Consider the following 17479-nt stretch of genomic DNA (forward strand, 5'->3'; position numbering starts at 1 on the left):
AATGTCAATTTTAGATCAAATTTTGATTAATAATAGTAGTATAACATTCAAGTGTAGAATTCAGTTGACAGCTGGTTTTTCGTAATTATTATAAATTGAATTATGTGACAAAATTATATAATGTCGTTTTATATATGTCCTTTTAAGAAATACGATATCGGAAAGAGGGGGGAAAGGAAAAACCATGTAGGTCTAAATTTATCGTGCAATTGTATTTATTGACATCGAAATGTCACACGAATATTCAAATTTGAATAATATATCAATTGAAGTTCACATTTATATAAGCTAAGTTACCGAATGAAATTTTCCTTAACATACAAATTTAAAATTTAAAATATAAGAAATATGGACATTATTATTATTACTCCCTAGTCCCTCTATTTGAAAAAAAATAGGGCTATTTCATTTTTATCTCTTATTTAAAAAAAATTATAATATATAGTTAAAGTGGATAGAAAGATAATATAGAAAAGTCTCTTATCTATATTATTTTCTCTCTTATTTTTCTTTCTCTCAACTTTAACTATTTATTACCGTTTTTTTTAAAACGAGGGATAAAAATGAAATAGTCTTATTTTTCGTTGACCAGGGGTATGATGTTTGATTTGGCTAACTAATAAAAACATACCAATTCAAATTTTATAGAATACTAAGAAATGTGTACATTACTATAATGTTTGATTTGGCTACTAACATCATTTTATGTAAGTTATGATAAACAAACAAAATCAAGCGGTGCCGAAATATAAAATTATAAATTATGATAAATTAAGAATGTAAGTTAGTAAGTCTATTAAATTATTATTGTTTTGAATCTTTTGATAATACTTAGTAAAAGAATGCTTATTTGAAAAGTCACCGCCGGCACATCCACCTGAGAAAAGTCCTCTCTCTCTCTCAAAATGCAAAATCAGAGCATTCTCATGCATAATCTCCACATAAAAAAGCCCACTTTTTTGAGATTCTTCAAAAACAATTCTGCTGTATTTATTTTAAGAGTGAAACCACAAAAAGGGTCCTTTCTTATCAGTTATTTGCTGTTAAATTAAGGCAGCTTGATTACGCGTTTTCATCTTGGGTATTATCCCTTATGCTTCTAATTCACTTCTCTCTCTCTCTCTCAATAGTTTTTTCAAGTTGCTTATTTCTGTATTTGTCTGCTCGACTGAGTCAACCAGGTTAGGTGGTTGAACTATTCTCAAGAAGCTGATTCTATTCCCATGTTGGAGCTTGAATTCATCATTTGATTGCCTTTCTTGGCTGAGAGAATTGGTTTCTGATGAAATGAAAGTGTTTTGGAGATCTAAAAATCGGTTCTTGGCAGCATTTGCTATATGCTGCCTTTTTCTGCTCAATTTCAGTTTTTGCTGCTCTCTCAATCATGAAGGTATGTTGTTTTTTCTGGTTTGAAATGAAATTTTGGAAGGGGAATATGAAGTGGAGTAACTCTCTTGCTTGAATAGGTGTGGCTTTGCTGAAATTTAAAGAAGAAATTGTGAGTGATCCACATGGAGCTTTGTCAAATTGGATTGATGAAATTGGATTGGAGAATCCTTGTTCTTGGTCTGGTGTTGGCTGCTCAAAGGGATATGTTGTTGATTTGTGAGTGATTTTTATGGTCAAAATTGATTAATTGTTGTTTGGTTAATTGGTTTAGTTGGATTTTGGGAGTTCTTGATGTTTAGTTTACTTGCAGGAACCTCAAAGATCTTTGTTTGAGAGGTACTTTGTCTCCTCATATTGGGATCCTAATTCACTTGAAATCTCTGTAAGATTGTGTTGAAACAGTTCAAATTCATTCCCAATTTTGTAGCTTGTCTGCAGTTTGATTTACTTTGAGTTGTTTGTTTGAAGAATTCTGCGAAACAACTCGTTTTCGGGTGTGATCCCGGAAGAAATCACACACATAAAGGGATTGGAGGTTTTGGATGTTGGATATAACAACTTCAGTGGGAAGCTTCCTTGTAGTCTAGGCAACAATTTCTCGATGACACTTCTGTACGTTGGACTGAACCGAAGCATGCTCGTTTCCTTTAGTAGAACGCGTTTTTCTGTGTCTGATGAATAGAAATCTTGTTGTGATGCAGTTTGCTCGACAATAATGAGCGTATTAGTGACATAAGTCCTGAGGTTTACGAGCTTCAGAAGCTGTCCGAAGCTCAAGTGGAGGAGGGCTTGCTGTCGAGATCCAACGAGGCAGCTTGTGAAAGCTTACTTACGTCATGGTATGTACAATCTGTTCAGATCTCGAATAAGCATGATTCTTGAATGGTAGCTTGTTTGTTCGTCTATGTTTCTGATGAGTCGTTGAGGTTGATGCGTTAGACTCTCCCGTTATTATAGTTGTGTAGTCTTGGTTTTATCCTTCCTTTTCAAGTTGATGAATCCATTACCTCCACAGGGCTTACTGGGAAAAGCGAGACGTTGGAGAGCGAAGATTATTGCAAGAAACTCCGACTAGGAGACAACAGCCCTTCAGGTTCCGTATTCCACCAAGCCCTGCCCGAGAATTTCTACCACCAACAACTCCGGATCCAGATTTAGCTCCACCACCAATTTCAACTCCGGCTCCTGCTCCTGCTCCTTCTGTGCCCCAGTCTCCCCCGCCTGTGCAGTCACCACCTTCTTCCTCTTCCTCTCCCCCTTCCGCTAACAATAACTCTCGAACAATACTTCCAGAAGCAGGGAATCGAACGAGCCTAGCAGCACCAGCTAAAAGTGGTGGAAGGAATCACACACTTGTATTGGCTGCATCCATTGGTGGTTCTCTATTGTTTTTGCTTTTAGTTATTGGCGTCGTCTTCTATCAATATGGTAAAGTTGCGACGGTCAAGCCATGGGCAACGGGGTTAAGTGGACAGCTGCAGAGAGCATTTGTAACCGGTACCTCTTCTTATGTCTACGCTACGAATCTATTTTAAATTTACGTTTTATTGCTACGCGTAACAAGGCATGGAGGTTCGAGTCTAGTCACTAAATTATCCGATGCTTGGTATCTCAGGTGTTCCAAAGCTCAAGAGATCCGAACTAGAGGCTGCTTGTGAAGACTTCAGCAACGTGATTGGTTCAGCTTCGATTTGTACTTTCTATAAGGGCACGTTGTCGAGTGGAGTTGAGATAGCAGTCGCTTCCGTTGCCATGTCGTCTGCCAAGGACTGGTCTAGCCATCTCGAAAGCCAGTTCAGGAAGAAGGTACGTTTTATGTCGATTTTAGAGAAATGAGATTTAGTTGTTGATGGTTTTTCTGGGCGCCAACTCCCTTTTCGTCTGCGTTTCAGATTGACTCGCTATCGAAAGTGAATCACAAGAATTTTGTCAGCCTACTCGGTTTCTGTGAGGAGCAGGCGCCCTTCACGAGAATGATGGTTTTCGAGTATGCTCCAAACGGGACTCTGTTCGAGCACATTCACAGTAAGCGCTCGACTCCACTTGCTTCGTATCTCTATGTGTTGAATCTAAAAGTCATTCCTCCACCTACATTGCAGTAAAAGAAGCCGAACACTTGGACTGGACAACGCGACTGAGAATCGCAATGGGAATCGCGTACTGCCTCGAGCACATGCACCAATTAACACCTCCGTTAGCCCACAAAAACCTGACCTCCTCGTGTATCTATCTAACCGAAGACTACGCTGCCAAAGTGTCGGACATCGCCTTCTGGGACGAGGGCGCTGCAGCAGCAGAGAGGCAAACGGATCCACAGAGCAACGTCTACAGCTTTGGCGTGATACTGTTTGAGATGATCACGGGCAGGCTCCCGTACACCGCGGGTAGTGACAGTCTCGAAGACTGGGCGTCGGACTACCTCAGGGGAACGCAACCGCTGAGGGAAATGGTCGACCCGACTTTGGGAACGTATCGGGAAGATCAGGTCCAAGAGATCGGTGAGGTGATCAGGTGGTGCACGGATGAGAGGCCGTCGATGAAAAAGGTCTGCACGAGGCTGAGAGTGATCACCGGGATAGAGCCGGACGGGGCCGTCCCGAAACTGTCGCCCCTGTGGTGGGCGGAGCTTGAGATTCTGTCGACTGAGGCCAACTAAGGGGGAGATGGAATTGAAAGAGGCATTGTTTGTAATGTTTATTGCCTGTTGTGGAATCTTCTTGCTTCCTCTTGGTGTAAATTTAAGTGCTAAGTAGTAAGGTGGTTAATATATAAGTATTATATGTAAATATATGTGGTTTTTTATTTTTTTGGTGAAAGATGTGAACTGAGGTTTGCATAGCTATTAAATTATGATTATACGTAATTAAGTTACTTTGACCTCGTTGTACTCATGTCTAACCAATTTAGTCCACTTCCAATTTTTGACATATTAAAAAATATACTACTCCCTTCGTTCTACTTTTGGAATCTCATTTGAGTTCGGTTCAAGTTTTAAAAAAATTAAAGGAAGAGGCTAAAAGAGATACTGGAATGTAGGTCATACTTTTATATATTAGTTTCATAATAAAATGTTTAACATATTAAAAAATATACTACGCCCTTCGTTCCACTTTTAGAATCTCATTTGAGTTCGGTACGGATTTGAAAAAATGTAAAGGAAGTGGCTAAAAGAGATACTGGAATGTAGGTCATACTTTTATACATTAGTTTCATAATAAAATGTGAGTGAAAAAAAATTAGTGGAATATAAGGCTATTACCATATATGGAATATTCCAACCGAAATTCCTACAGTAGGACATCAAAAAATAGTCAATCAAGACTCCTAAAGTGGAACGAATGGAGTACTATTTATACTATTATTTTGTAATATAATTTACTTTTTTACCCTTATTTATTGCTATATTTATTGTCTTGACTATATTGATGAGATGGATGTATTCCACAATCCACATTGATTCAACACCGACTTAAAAAATGTGAAGAATGTAGGTGTAAAGATATCTGGATTATGGATCTCATTTTTATATACTATTTATTAATTTTACAATAAAATAAAAATAAAATATGTTACTAGAATGTTGAATTCGGCTACTAATTATAGTAAAAAGTAAATATAAGACGTAATAGTAGACAGATTGTAACAAGAGACACGTATTGTAAGACAAAATGATTATTTAACTAGCTTGAAATGTAAACTATTGATTTTCTCTATTGTTTATAACTTTTGATTTCAATAATTATTTTGTATATTCATTGTCTGACTAATCTTAGGGGTGATTGTTAATTGAATCCTATGTTCAACCACAAAATTGACAAAACAAAAAACAATCACACAATGAGGTTTAAAAGCTCTCAATTAATTATAAGTACCAGCTTCAAATAATTATCTAAATCTAATTTCTAAACTAATGCAAAAAATTAGAAGTACTACAAATTTTCTACCAAATGCCTAAAATTTGGATAAAATTTGTAATGAAAGTTCCTAGCAGAATGTTTTGATCACTCAAGATTATGATATGAAATACCAAACAAAACGAAGCCAGATAAACTGAACACGCATATTATATATGAAGGTGGCTATCACGTTGTCAATAATGTGAACCCCAAATCATCCAAATAAGTCGTTTTAGTTGTTACCACGTTTGCTCAAATTCAAACCCCACAACCCAACTATAAATACCAGCAACAATCTCAGCATTTCACAACACAAAATCTTGAGAACAGTCCTCCTACCTCGTATCGTCTCAACGATGGCAAGCCGTCGACTCCGCGCTGTCCTTCCTTTCCTCTTCCTCGCCCTGCTCCCCCTCTTGACGAACGCCTACGAGACTACCCCAAAGCCAGCAGCGAAGGTGGCTGATGTGGTGGTGGAAGGCCTCGTCTACTGCCAGAGCTGTGAGAACTATGGGTCGTGGCACCTGAACGGAGCTAAGCCTATTAAAGCGGCCACCATCAGCGTCATCTGCAAGGATCACAGGAACCGAATAAGCTACTACAAGGCGTTTAATACTGATAAAAATGGTTACTTCTACGCGGAGCTTAAGGGATTCAAGATGAGCCACTCTTTCTTGGACCATCCCCTGCATTCATGCAAAGTAAAACTGGTGTCTTCCCCTCTCAAAACCTGCAACCTTCTCACTAATGTCAATTATGGACTCAACGGCGCTCCACTTCGCTATGAAGACAAGAGGATCGTTGGAAGTAACTACGAGGCAGTGATATACGCTGCGGGTCCACTGGCCTTCCGCCCGAATAATTGTGTTCAAAAGGAGGAACCCGATGTTAATTATTAGATCCCCCAAGCCCTGATTAAGCTCAATTTCCATTTTTCCCTATGTTGTTTATCAATCATTGAAAACATTCTATATGTAAGCTAAATTATTGATGAAGTATACTAAGCAGCTTCTTGATTTTAGAATCATTTAACTACTTCTCCGCACCTTTTTAAGGAGTATCGGAACACACAAGAGGAACTAAATCACATGTATATGTAGTAAACTACAACAAATTATCAGAATGTGAAAAAGAGGACTAAAAATCTCACTTACCTGCTTTTAAAAATCCATTGGCATTGCAAACAATTTGTTGATTTCATCCATTGCCTCTTTGGTGCACACAGTTTGTTCAAACAAATCACTGTTGTTTCTTGTAGACGAACTTGGCAAGGAGCTCTCTTGTTGGTTATCTTCTTCATCATCAGGAAGGATTAGAAACCCAGTCTGATTGTTCATATCTTCTGGCATTTTGTTTCGGCTCTGATCAGGGTTACATTTCGAAGCCATAGGTTTTCGAAAGAAACCACTAGCAGGATCAGGCTTTGTATCCTCTGGTTCATCATCATCAGGAAGTATGAGAAACCCTCCACTATGATCTTTCACTTCAGGTGATTCGACGTGTTTCCTTGGCCTTCTTTTCCTTGTAAATTCAATTGGCTTTCCGAACATGCTATTGATATCTTGCATAGCCTCCTTCAGATTAATGGTGGGGTCTACAAGGCCATGGTGCCAAGCATTCTCTACCTCCGGTTCATCAGAAATGGTTGAACCTACAAATCTATAAACTGCTGTATCCTCCCGGATTGGCCTCCTATAATTCGGGTCCTTTAATGCAGAAGGGTGATCATTTGGTCTAGCAAACACAGTAGCATGGCTAGTAGATATGTCAACAGGATTAGTATCTCGAGCTGGTATACCTTTCCCATTTGCTATCTCTTTAACATCAACAGTTTCCTCTCCATCCACGTATATTTCAAATGATTCTCCCAGAGGCTGACTAGTGTCAGGTGGTGTCAGTTGGGGCAGCGATGGAACATCTGGAGAGTTCTGCTTCGACTCTAAGCTTTCATCACTGAAAACACTAAATCCATTCTCTACATTGTTACCAATACTAGACTTGTTTCTTCTTGACCTGCCCGAGATTGATGGTTCTAACGGCTCCTGGAACATGCTATTAATGGCATTCATGGCCTCTTTTGTATTAATCGTAGGTTCAACAAGACCATGATGGCGCGCATCTTCTGCGTTGGATTTCCCAACAAGCGCAGTATCTACAAACCTAACCACAACCGTGTCATCACTACAGAGCCTTTTGTTTCCATCTTGTCCCTCAACTCCGGAGTCACTTAGAACTACCTTTCTGTAAAGTTCTTCATCAAGTCCTCCGCTATTACTGGCATGATTTGATTCTTTCACGAGCATTTCATTGTTGGAGCTTCGGAGCGACACCTTATTTCCAGTATTTTCAAACTTAGTAGCTTCTGTCCCTAGCAAATGATCTTTACACCTCATTTCTGCAGGCTGACCATCCATTTTGTGCAATTTCTCTTTGCAACTTCTAACCTCATTGTGGTTCAATCTTCCCTTGCTTGTTTTCCCTCCCTGTAGCTGCACTATGAGCAGGCATGGTTTAATATACGAACCTGAACAATGATGGAAAACTAGCTACACAAAACGCGATGAACAGAAAAACCTGAACTCTCTTATTCTTTGATCGCTCCAGCCGAAGGAGAAATTGCTCGTATGACTTCTGCAACTCATCAGCAGGCTCAGCAAGGCTACAAGCATAGAGGATTTACAACTTCAGAAAAGCAATAATAATCACAACCACACTTCTGCATCATTCATATGTTTTAAAAGCAACACAGAACTCCTGCTAAATCTAAGCTGGAATTTGAGATCTTAAGCACAACCATCACATGGTTTTACAAATTCAATCACAATTCCAAAATCAAACTAAATCGAGATGAATAAACGGCCTATTAGAGAGCTCAGAACAAGAGATTTCTCCATCAAAGTTTCCATAACACTACTAACTGAAAAGCTTCTTACTTCTGCACTCCTAGATGATAAATCTTCTCAGCTGCATCAAACTTCTTCAGCTTCTCATAATAGAGAGCATACGCTTGGTAAAACACCGACTTTTTCAGCCCAATCCGATTCGTCTCCATTGTTTTCAACACCGCTCTCGGTTCCTCCACAAAATCCATCTACATCACAAGACATACAAAAAATCATAAAAAAGCAAAAAAAACTCCCAAAATCTCATCCAATCCAATCCAATCAATCACCACTATTAGTACTGAGGGTTTCCAAAACCCTAAAATTAACCAATGAGCTCAATGCTCCCCAAACACAAAATCACTCTAAACATTAACCAGCAACATCAGATAAAGAAATAGGTACCAATTGCAGCCAAACGCGGAGGTATCGCATATCGTTGGAGTAACGGCGGTCGGTCATGAAAGTCTCGGCGCATTTCTGGAGAAATCGAGGGAGTTTCTCTTTCAGGAACTGAGGCGGCAGCGTCTCCTTGAGCTTCTTTATCCCGCTGCTCGGATCAATTAACGGAGACGAGTGAATCACAATCAAATTGATGCAAATGCAAGTACAACAAACGGAGGAAATGTGGAGTGGTCATAAAGTGAGATTGTTACCGAAGCCACGGAAGCAGAGGATCCATCCCATTGTAGGCTTTGATGTCGGAGATGAGCGACGGGAAGAGATTATCGGAAGGAGATTTTGTGCTGCTCGTCTCCGACATCTCCTTGCTTGGTGGATTTGAATTGGCGCAATACAGATTTAGCAGAAATTTGGGGGTTTTTGAAGTATACAAATTTTGAATTCGTTCGAGCGGTTCAATTCGACCAATAGCATAATTTTTTTAATTTCATTGATTATTTTATAGATTTATTTATCAATTTTATTCCTAATCTTTAGTTGTATTCATAATATTTTAGTTTTTGTAAATCATTATATCCCAATCTTTATCATTTATATTAATTTAATCAATCATTTTCATATAATTATTTTAAAATTAAAATATTAATTTTATTTTTTTGTTGAACGAAAAATCATAGGTTATCTATATATCATGTCACATTCCATTAGTGAAACATTGAAAATAAAAAAATTACTATAAAAGTATGATTGAAGAAATTGGAATAAATTGATAAACGTCATAGATTTTGATTAGATAAAATGATGAAATCAATAAAGATCATGATAGGTTTGATCATTAACTTAGTTTTAAATGACTAAAAAGTTTGATCACAATTAACTTAGTTTTAAAGTTACATGAAATTTTGATCATGTAAATTAACGAAATTTGATCACAATCTTGCAGTTATAGGATTGTAAATTTTAATGCTTGACGTGACTACAAAGTCAAGAATCTTAGTACAATACTTTTATAATTTTGTACTCAATTTTTTAGTTGTAGGATTTTGATTTGTGTCCATGATCTTTGCTAGAAACCAAGGTCTTATAATTCTCTAAATTACTTAAATATTTAAAATTAATGGTGTTATTTAAATACTCCGTAATCTAATGATCATAAATTTATTTCTACAATTAAAAAGATGACCTAAGTTTCACATAACAATAATCCTAGGCGAAAAATAAATTAATAAAAAATTAAAGCTTTCTTTTGCTTAATTATCGATTAGAAGATTCCGCTTACAACGACGTCGTATCATCCTTCATTTCCCTAGAACTAGAAATGCCGCCCCGCCGCCGCTAATCGCCGCCGCTCATTTCTCTTTCTCCACTCCACATTCCACTCCCACGAGCCGCCGCCACTCCTTCCATGGAACCCCACCCTGGATCCGACCCGAAAACCCCCAATCCGGACTACGAAGAAATCGAAGACGATGAAGCCGACGAAGACGACTCGGAGCTGGAAGAAGACGACGACGGCGATGACAAATCGATGTCGCCGGATGCCCGGATGCAGAGAGACCGCGCCGACATGGACTCCCTCTTCAGGCGCCTCTCGTCGGAGCGGGTCCCGGTTCGGGTCCACGACATAGTCGTCAAGGGGAACAAGAAGACGAAGGATTCCGTGATCGAGGCCGAGGTGGAGCATCTGTTCAGGGACGCCAACACCTTCCAGCAGCTGCTGCGCGCCGCTGGCGTCGCAAAATTGCAGCTGCAGCGTCTCGGGATCTTCGATTCGGTTAGCATTACGCTCGACGCCGGCCCGCCGGAGCTTCCCGGGACGGCGAATGTCGTCATTGATGTCTCGGAGGGGAGCTTGCTCTCTGGTGATTTCGGCGTTTATTCTAAGCCTGAGGTATTTTTTTGCTGGATTGATGGTGTCAATTTTGAAATTATTTGATGTTTGGAATTGGGGATTTTGTTATGTGGTCACGAAACTTACGAATCACTGTGATTGGATTGACGGTTTTTGGAAATGGGATTTTGTGTTAGGGTTTATGATGATATGATCTTATAGCATATAATCTGATGAATTGGATAATAGCAAAGGAACCAGTGAAGTTAATAGGCAGAGTGTGGATTTGATTGAAAATTTAAGTGGTAATTTTGCATACAAAGTAAAGAACAATATTGTATAGCAAATGAGGAGATTGGATTCTTCATTGTTACTTTGATTTGGGTGTTTTACATTTTAAAGATTAGTCATTTTTTCAAGCAAGTTGGATTGAATTTTTTGTGCAAAGGAATGTTCTCACTTACTTCTGCAGTTGTCTGAATGAGTTGATGTGCTCTTCCTTTCGGGAAGGGAGGCAGGGAAATCCTATTGATTGCAGCTATTTCCGGACCTCAAGGAAAAGCATGAAAAAATGGCTTGAATCCTATTGTTGACTTAACATTGATTTCGTGCTTGAGTTTCTATCTTCTTTCTTAGTATTAAGTGCTTCCGGTCGGATAGATCTTGGTTTCTACTTTCTAGCATACACACCACGGACAAGGATTGCAAAGCAATACGAGGGATTGGAAAGTTGAGTGTGTGTGTGTGTTGGAATCAATTTTTTTGACAACGGAATACTTTCTCCTTCATTTACTTAAGCAGTTGTATAATTGTATGGATGAATTGATAGTTTTCTATCTTAATGTTTTGATATGCTAAAGTGCTTCCGTAGGCTAGATCGTGGTCTCTAGAAGCTGCAGCGAGACTGAAAAATCTGTTGGGGTATGGAGATTTGTGGGATGGCTCACTGGCTTACGGTTGGGGTCAGTCGTTGGAAGTCAGCTCAGGGGTGGCTTTGCCCAGATTCAAGTCGATTCCTACTCCAATATCTGGGAGGATATCTCTGCTTTCCCAGGATTGGTTGAAATTCTCTTCCTACAAAGAACGAGCGCTTGGGCTCTCACTGAGTCTGTTGTCAACTGGAAACCATGACCTATCTTACAATCTCTCTTGGCGGACTTTAACGGATCCATCTCAAATGTCTTCCTACACAGTGAGGAGGCAGCTCGGACATAATCTGGTGTCAGCGTTGAAGTATGCATTTAAAATTGACTACAGAGATTCACCAATGAGGCCAACTAGAGGGCATGCTTTTGTTTCCACTACTCAAATTGGTGGCCTTTTTCCTGATTTACGGAGCTTGCGCTTTTTCCGTCAGGTATTTGCTCCCCTTTTAAAGTATCATTTCATATAGTCGGAATAGTACTTCAGTTCATACATACATTTTAAACAATTGCAAATATGCCTCTTATAATGTTCCTGAGTTGTTAAAAGCAATTGTTACTTATTTAAGTTTTACTAAAATCTGTCCTATTTTTCGTTCTGTCATATCTGAATTGAACACATGTTGTCTTGGCTGTAGAGTTTGTGAGCAATTGTCGTATTTTGAAGGGTGCTATGTCCACTGATAAGTTTAAGTTATATTATCTGACATTATCTCTTTGCTGAACAGGAGTTTGATCTTCGTTATGCTATCCCCCTTGGATTCTATCGGGCTGCATTGAACTTTGGGATATCCGGTGGCGTATTGCTTCCATGGGGGGGGAGGGGATCTTTGAGTAGTCCCACGTATCTGCCTGAGAGGTTCTTCATGGGAGGCAACACTTCACCAGTTTGCTCCTTGATAGGACCGACATCAATTTTAGGTTTCAAGTCGAGAGGATTGGGTCTCGCTGAACCTAGACGAGTCACCAGAGATAACCCAAATGATGGGAGCCCCGATGATTCTGGAATAGATAATGTTGGCGGAGATCTTGCTCTCACTGCCTTTGCAGACATTTCGTTTGATCTACCTTTGAGCGTTCTTAGGAATGCTGGCATCCATGGCCACGTCTTTGCTTGCACTGGCAGTCTGAATAAACTGAGTGAGAATTCATACAAGGAATTTTCTGTTCAGAAATTTAAGGATTCTTTCCGAAGCTCTGTGGGAGCTGGACTTGTCGTGCCCACTCAGCTATTCCGCATGGAGGTAAACAGCTATTCTGCTTCTACGTTTCTCATTCATGAATTTCTCCTTTTTTCCGATTTTCCTCTCCTGTGTTAATTTTGTTAAAGAATAAAGACATGCTTTGCTTGGTTCGATATTTTTGCATGAATAGTCATTCCATTTGAAATCACCATTCGCACTATATCAGGAATAGTCTCTCCTTACATAAAGTTCTGGCTAGGGTTTTCATAATTCGGAGGATTTTCATTATAATGTTTTCCTATAATGTCGGGGAAAAGAGCTCCCTCGTATCTATTTACGATGCTATAACAAAGTTCTAGTTGGAGCGATGGAGGAAAACAGAACTTAGTGTTACATAAAGATGAAAATCAGTGTTGATGTGCATTATCTCTCTTATTGAACAGGTAAACTACTGCTATATCCTGAAGAAACAAGAGCACGACAAAGGAAAGACCGGTGTACAGTTTTGCTTCTCGTCTCCAAATTGATTTCGTGTTTTGGTAAGTGGCGGCAGCTCTGCAGATTTTGAATTTTGAGTTAATTTGTCTTCTTCATGTCCAACTCTATAGACAGCTCTGAAACAGTTTCTTGATGCAGCTAAATTAGATTCAATTAGACCTTTTCTTGAGTCTTGACCATGGAAAAAACATTTAATTCTTGATTTCAAATAACATGAAGCTGCATTACTTTTTTGATCAATCAAGGAATCTTGGATTTCTCTTTACTTTTATTGTTGAATCGTTTAAGACAAAGAATATACTGTTGATATTGTATTTTACTTCCATCTTTGTTTTCATGAAAATATGAATGCTACTCACATATTTTTATTTTCTTTACAAACATATGTTGTACATTCAAGATCTTGTAGTTAATTGTTTCATAGTACTTCTTAATGAGATGTTTCGAGTTAAATGAGTCATTTCTACTTTCGACAAAAATTAACACTTTTTCCACTTATTTTGTTATTTTCAATCGTCTAGTACTTTATTTTTCTGTTATTGTATTGTCTCTACTTAACTTCGTAAATACTATGGAATACTATTTTCTTAAATCTTGTGTTGAACAATTGTTTTTATTAATTTGAGATGTAGAGAGTATAAAATTAAGCAGGAATTGTAATTTGGCTTTTCCCCGGTAGAAATTAGCACAAATAATTGTTTGGGGGCAAATTGGGAATAAAATATAGAGTGCCAATTCCCAAATGAAAGTAGATCATATCCAAATCAATTATCGATAAACTATACTACAACATATCAATAAAATGAAAATACAACCAACAAGTCAATGAGAATTGGACTAATGATTTCTTATAAGAGAATAAATGAATAATATTGAAGAATATTAGCTCCATGGTTTCGACGAATAATATTGAAAAAATCACACACAAAAAAAAACAATGAATCACGAGAGAGAAAATATTATAATGACCTAACCATGGCCCATGTTGGAATCTCTTGTTTGCTTAAAGAGGGATGGAATGCAATAATTTATCAAATATTTTCAAAGTGGAAGTCCAATTGTTTATGCCAATTTTTTTGGTCCAACTATTACTTGGTCTTAATATCAAATCTATGAATATCTTTGTTGAAAGGGTAGTCTTGGAATGGTCAATTTCTTGTATCGACCATCGATCTCTATATATGACATTAATTAGTGCTACATCCAACAGTTTCTTTCGAAGATAAAGTTTAAAAATGTTTGAATTATATATATTTTCTCATATTAGGTATACCAATATTATTTTTGTTTTCAATTTTAATTTGGATAAGTCTTAATTTATTGGTGGGAGTCAATATTATACTGGCATTCTTATTTCACGTAGCAAATATTCTACATAAATTACATACCATATACTTAATTAATTAATACTCCAATAATACAAATCTTGAAGTATATGAATAAAGTTTCCTAAAAAAGTATTGTATTTTAAATAAATAAAAATTACTACCGAACTAAAATTTCACAATTAATCAAACATGCATAAGTTTGTAAGTAAAGATAAGATAAAATTGTTTAGAATTTCCAAAAAAATTGGTCACACATGAATTCCGTGATTCCCTCGTGTACATGTCATGCTATTCACGAGCACAAAAGTATTACAGTAGGAGTATTTTGATTGATAATTTTAAATAACAAAATGAGCTTAAAATGATTTTGTGTATTAATAAAACAATTCTCGTTGGGGTCTAATAAAACATATCACATCTTCCATAATTACTACATTAATCAATTTCAAAATCAAAATAAAAATTGAACTTACAGAAATTTATCAAATCTTTAAAAAATCAATTTTTATTGTAGTTTCTTGATAGTATTAAAATTGAAACCAAAAATAGTGAAATGAATTGATTTAGGAGAATGTTTTGCAAAATCGAATACGTCGAAGAATTAGATCATAAAAAAAAACTCTATATTGTTCGTCCTAGCAAAGGATGCGTGTGAATAATTGATAAATTAAAGAGGAATTGAATAATATACATGCACTACATTTATTCGTATCCCTATATGAATGTATAAATTTATATTCGAACTACATACGTACCCTAAAATTAATACTACTACATTAATTCAAATGTAATGGAGAGAGATATAAGCAGATTAAATATAATAAACAAAAAATAATAGTAATAATAACAATAGTAATAATAAAAAAAACAAATTAGAGATGTGGGATAGGATATATAGGATGTTGAGATGTCACTCACGTGGGACAAAGAGACATGTGACAAAGAGACGAAAAATACCTTTGTGTTACAATTATTGAGTGAAAGACAAATAATTATTATTCTTCTTCCAAAACATTCATACGTATACATGGGATTAGGTTTCAACAAATAATATTTTTGTTACTTAATTGTACGCAATGTATTATGCATGCAAGTATAATTAGGTCTCATGCACTTTGATCCACACCCTCCATTTTCAACAAACCCCATTTCTAATCAACGATCCATAATCTTGATTAGTGACCTTAAGCATATTTTTTGTCTCAAGATGTAACACTTAGAATTAGTGGGGGATATTACAATTTGTTTCTTAATTGTGGTGGTTGCGACTATATTCTTACCAAGTTGGGTTGGTAATTCAAGCAAACTAAATTATCAAAAGCATTAGTCGATATTTTATGTTAACTCTCTTATTATTAGAAGAATAAAAGCATTTAAATTAAATTTAAAGATTGCAACATTTCCCATTGGAAAAGAAAATACATGTATTGTTGGGGTGAGCTTTACAGCTTATGTGCTTCCAAATGAATCCTGCTCAAACCATCCTTTTCATTTCTTTCTTTTCTTTTGTTTTTCGTGGGATGGATACCTTACATGAACATTATATATAAATAATAAATTATATAAGAACCATATACATAAATTATGTGAGCATCATTTATGTATGAGCACTGATCTCGTTTAATCTATATTAATGTTATTTATTTTTTATATGTGTTTATTTTTATCATAACACTTTAAATTTACTAATTCCATTAATTCTACGAATGAATAAAAATTACAGCCCGATATGTTCGTTTTTGTATAATTTTAAATAAATGAATAAATAATAAATTGAGCTTAAATTTTTTATAATTTATAAAAATTAATAAGGTTAATTAATAGCCATTTTTAAGGAATTAGAAATGATTTAATTATAAAACAAAATAAATAAAGCTAAACGTGATTTAAACAATAGCAGTGCTTATGGATGATGATCGGTAGCGTAACAAGTATATGTGTATATATAAGTATAATATTGTTGGATTTTTAATATTAAAGACAACTCACAAGCACCACTACCACCTAATTATCCTTATTTTTCTTGTCATACGAGACAAATTATTAGGTGCAATTATTTTTTTTTTCTATTGGAAATAAATCTCAAGCATTTTTTCCGAATAATCTTGATCTTATTATTTATGGACTTCCACTTCCTACTACTTAAACTTTATATAATCCGGCTATGATGACTCACTTAGCTTACTATAATTATTTTATTGTCTATCAACATATCGATTTCGTGAATTTCCGTTTTTGTAGTGAAGGAAAATAAGCACCAATCATCTGTCTTAATATATTCATGACAATGTCACATTATAAAATCAATTCATAGTTCAACACTTATACCTCATATTTGAATCTTTAAAATAATTGAAATTAATACTAAAAGGAATTGACACCTGATAAAAATATATAATTAATAAAGCCTAATTATATACTTAGATTGTAACACAAGAAAATGAAACTAAAGTGAAGTATGAAGAAACAAATGATAGTGAGACTTGCTAGGTGTTTGTGTTTTTCTTTTGTTCTTTGTGTCCCTAGACGTGACCTTGTTCGCGTGTTCTCTTTTTTTATCGGTTATGCTTAGTGTTTGGACTTTGTCGCCGACTATGTGGTTTAGACATTTTTGTAATGAAAAACAAATGATAGTGAGATACCGGCTGGATAGAGCACCAAAACTTAGAATATATACAGAATTTTCGGTATGAGATTTTTCCTATACAAGTATATTTAATTTGTAAAAAATATACTTAATTCATTATTAAGATAAAATACCACTTTACATCATAGTGTTGAAATGGACATGCACAAAATTTCCCCATTTATTGTACACAATGTCACAAGTGAAAAGGGGCAATTAAGTTATTGAGTTGGCTTTTTAGAGTTGAGAATTGAGGGCAAGATGCTTGTGATCAATAATGAGAAAAAGATTGTCTTTTGTTTAGAATTAGTTGAAAATAAACTACTTTTATGCTGCCCTTCACAGTCCAATAAATACACACGAGCGTAGAATATTGAGCTCTAATTTCCTACCACAAAAGATAGGCCACATGAATCTCATCAATGCTACAACATTGACAGCATATATGTTTTTGGTCGAAAAATAAAAATTGAAGATAATTATTGACTTCGATCATAAAACATTGTAGTGACAAAATCAG

The 17479-nt window shown here is 36.3% G+C and overlaps 4 protein-coding genes across 4 annotated transcripts; 3 read left to right on the forward strand and 1 right to left on the reverse strand.

Moving 5' to 3' along the window:
- The first annotated feature begins 864 nt into the window (after positions 1-864).
- Positions 865-4260, forward strand: LOC121775740 (probable inactive receptor-like protein kinase At3g56050). Its single transcript, XM_042172774.1, has 10 exons — positions 865-1081; positions 1182-1390; positions 1467-1605; positions 1700-1771; positions 1858-2001; positions 2091-2228; positions 2405-2886; positions 3005-3195; positions 3282-3414; positions 3489-4260. The coding sequence occupies exons 2-10, from the start codon at positions 1288-1290 to the stop codon at positions 4043-4045; spliced, it is 1959 nt and encodes a 652-aa protein (XP_042028708.1). The 5' UTR covers positions 865-1081; positions 1182-1287; the 3' UTR covers positions 4046-4260.
- A 1193-nt stretch (positions 4261-5453) lies between these two features.
- Positions 5454-6306, forward strand: LOC121775876 (non-classical arabinogalactan protein 30-like). The gene has a single exon (XM_042172954.1). The coding sequence runs from the start codon at positions 5642-5644 to the stop codon at positions 6182-6184; it is 543 nt and encodes a 180-aa protein (XP_042028888.1). The 5' UTR covers positions 5454-5641; the 3' UTR covers positions 6185-6306.
- LOC121775875 lies at positions 5727-8952 on the reverse strand. Its single transcript, XM_042172953.1, has 6 exons — positions 8824-8952; positions 8573-8717; positions 8219-8376; positions 7860-7944; positions 6440-7774; positions 5727-5853 (listed from the first exon to the last, which is right to left on the reverse strand). The coding sequence occupies exons 1-5, from the start codon at positions 8928-8930 to the stop codon at positions 6446-6448; spliced, it is 1824 nt and encodes a 607-aa protein (XP_042028887.1). The 5' UTR covers positions 8931-8952; the 3' UTR covers positions 5727-5853; positions 6440-6445.
- Positions 8953-9849: 897 nt separating this feature from the next.
- LOC121776104 (SAM50-like protein gop-3) lies at positions 9850-13245 on the forward strand. The gene is made up of 4 exons (XM_042173238.1): positions 9850-10460; positions 11272-11757; positions 12052-12567; positions 12951-13245. Exons 1-4 carry the CDS (start codon positions 9975-9977, stop codon positions 13032-13034), a joined length of 1572 nt encoding a protein of 523 aa, XP_042029172.1. The 5' UTR covers positions 9850-9974; the 3' UTR covers positions 13035-13245.
- Positions 13246-17479: the final 4234 nt, after the last annotated feature.

This window comes from Salvia splendens, chromosome 18 (genome assembly GCF_004379255.2).
Source record: "Salvia splendens isolate huo1 chromosome 18, SspV2, whole genome shotgun sequence".
Taxonomy (NCBI): Eukaryota; Viridiplantae; Streptophyta; class Magnoliopsida; order Lamiales; family Lamiaceae; genus Salvia; species Salvia splendens.

Bases quoted from the DNA above. Each gene is read 5' to 3' on its own strand.
- LOC121775740 (XM_042172774.1), top strand. From the start codon at position 1,288: ATGAAAGTGTTTTGGAGATCTAAAAATCGGTTCTTGGCAGCATTTGCT. The intron at 1,606-1,699 runs GTGAGTGATTTT...GTTTACTTGCAG, and splicing joins AAGGGATATGTTGTTGATTT to GAACCTCAAAGATCTTTGTT. The intron at 2,229-2,404 runs GTATGTACAATC...TTACCTCCACAG, and splicing joins GAAAGCTTACTTACGTCATG to GGCTTACTGGGAAAAGCGAG.
- LOC121775876 (XM_042172954.1), top strand. From the start codon at position 5,642: ATGGCAAGCCGTCGACTCCGCGCTGTCCTTCCTTTCCTCTTCCTCGCC.
- LOC121775875 (XM_042172953.1), bottom strand. From the start codon at position 8,930: ATGTCGGAGACGAGCAGCACAAAATCTCCTTCCGATAATCTCTTCCCG. The intron at 8,377-8,572 runs GTACCTATTTCT...CTTGTGATGTAG, and splicing joins TCCGCGTTTGGCTGCAATTG to ATGGATTTTGTGGAGGAACC. The intron at 7,945-8,218 runs GTAAGAAGCTTT...CTATGCTTGTAG, and splicing joins TATCATCTAGGAGTGCAGAA to CCTTGCTGAGCCTGCTGATG.
- LOC121776104 (XM_042173238.1), top strand. From the start codon at position 9,975: ATGGAACCCCACCCTGGATCCGACCCGAAAACCCCCAATCCGGACTAC. The intron at 10,461-11,271 runs GTATTTTTTTGC...GTGCTTCCGTAG, and splicing joins GCGTTTATTCTAAGCCTGAG to GCTAGATCGTGGTCTCTAGA. The intron at 11,758-12,051 runs GTATTTGCTCCC...TTTGCTGAACAG, and splicing joins GCTTGCGCTTTTTCCGTCAG to GAGTTTGATCTTCGTTATGC.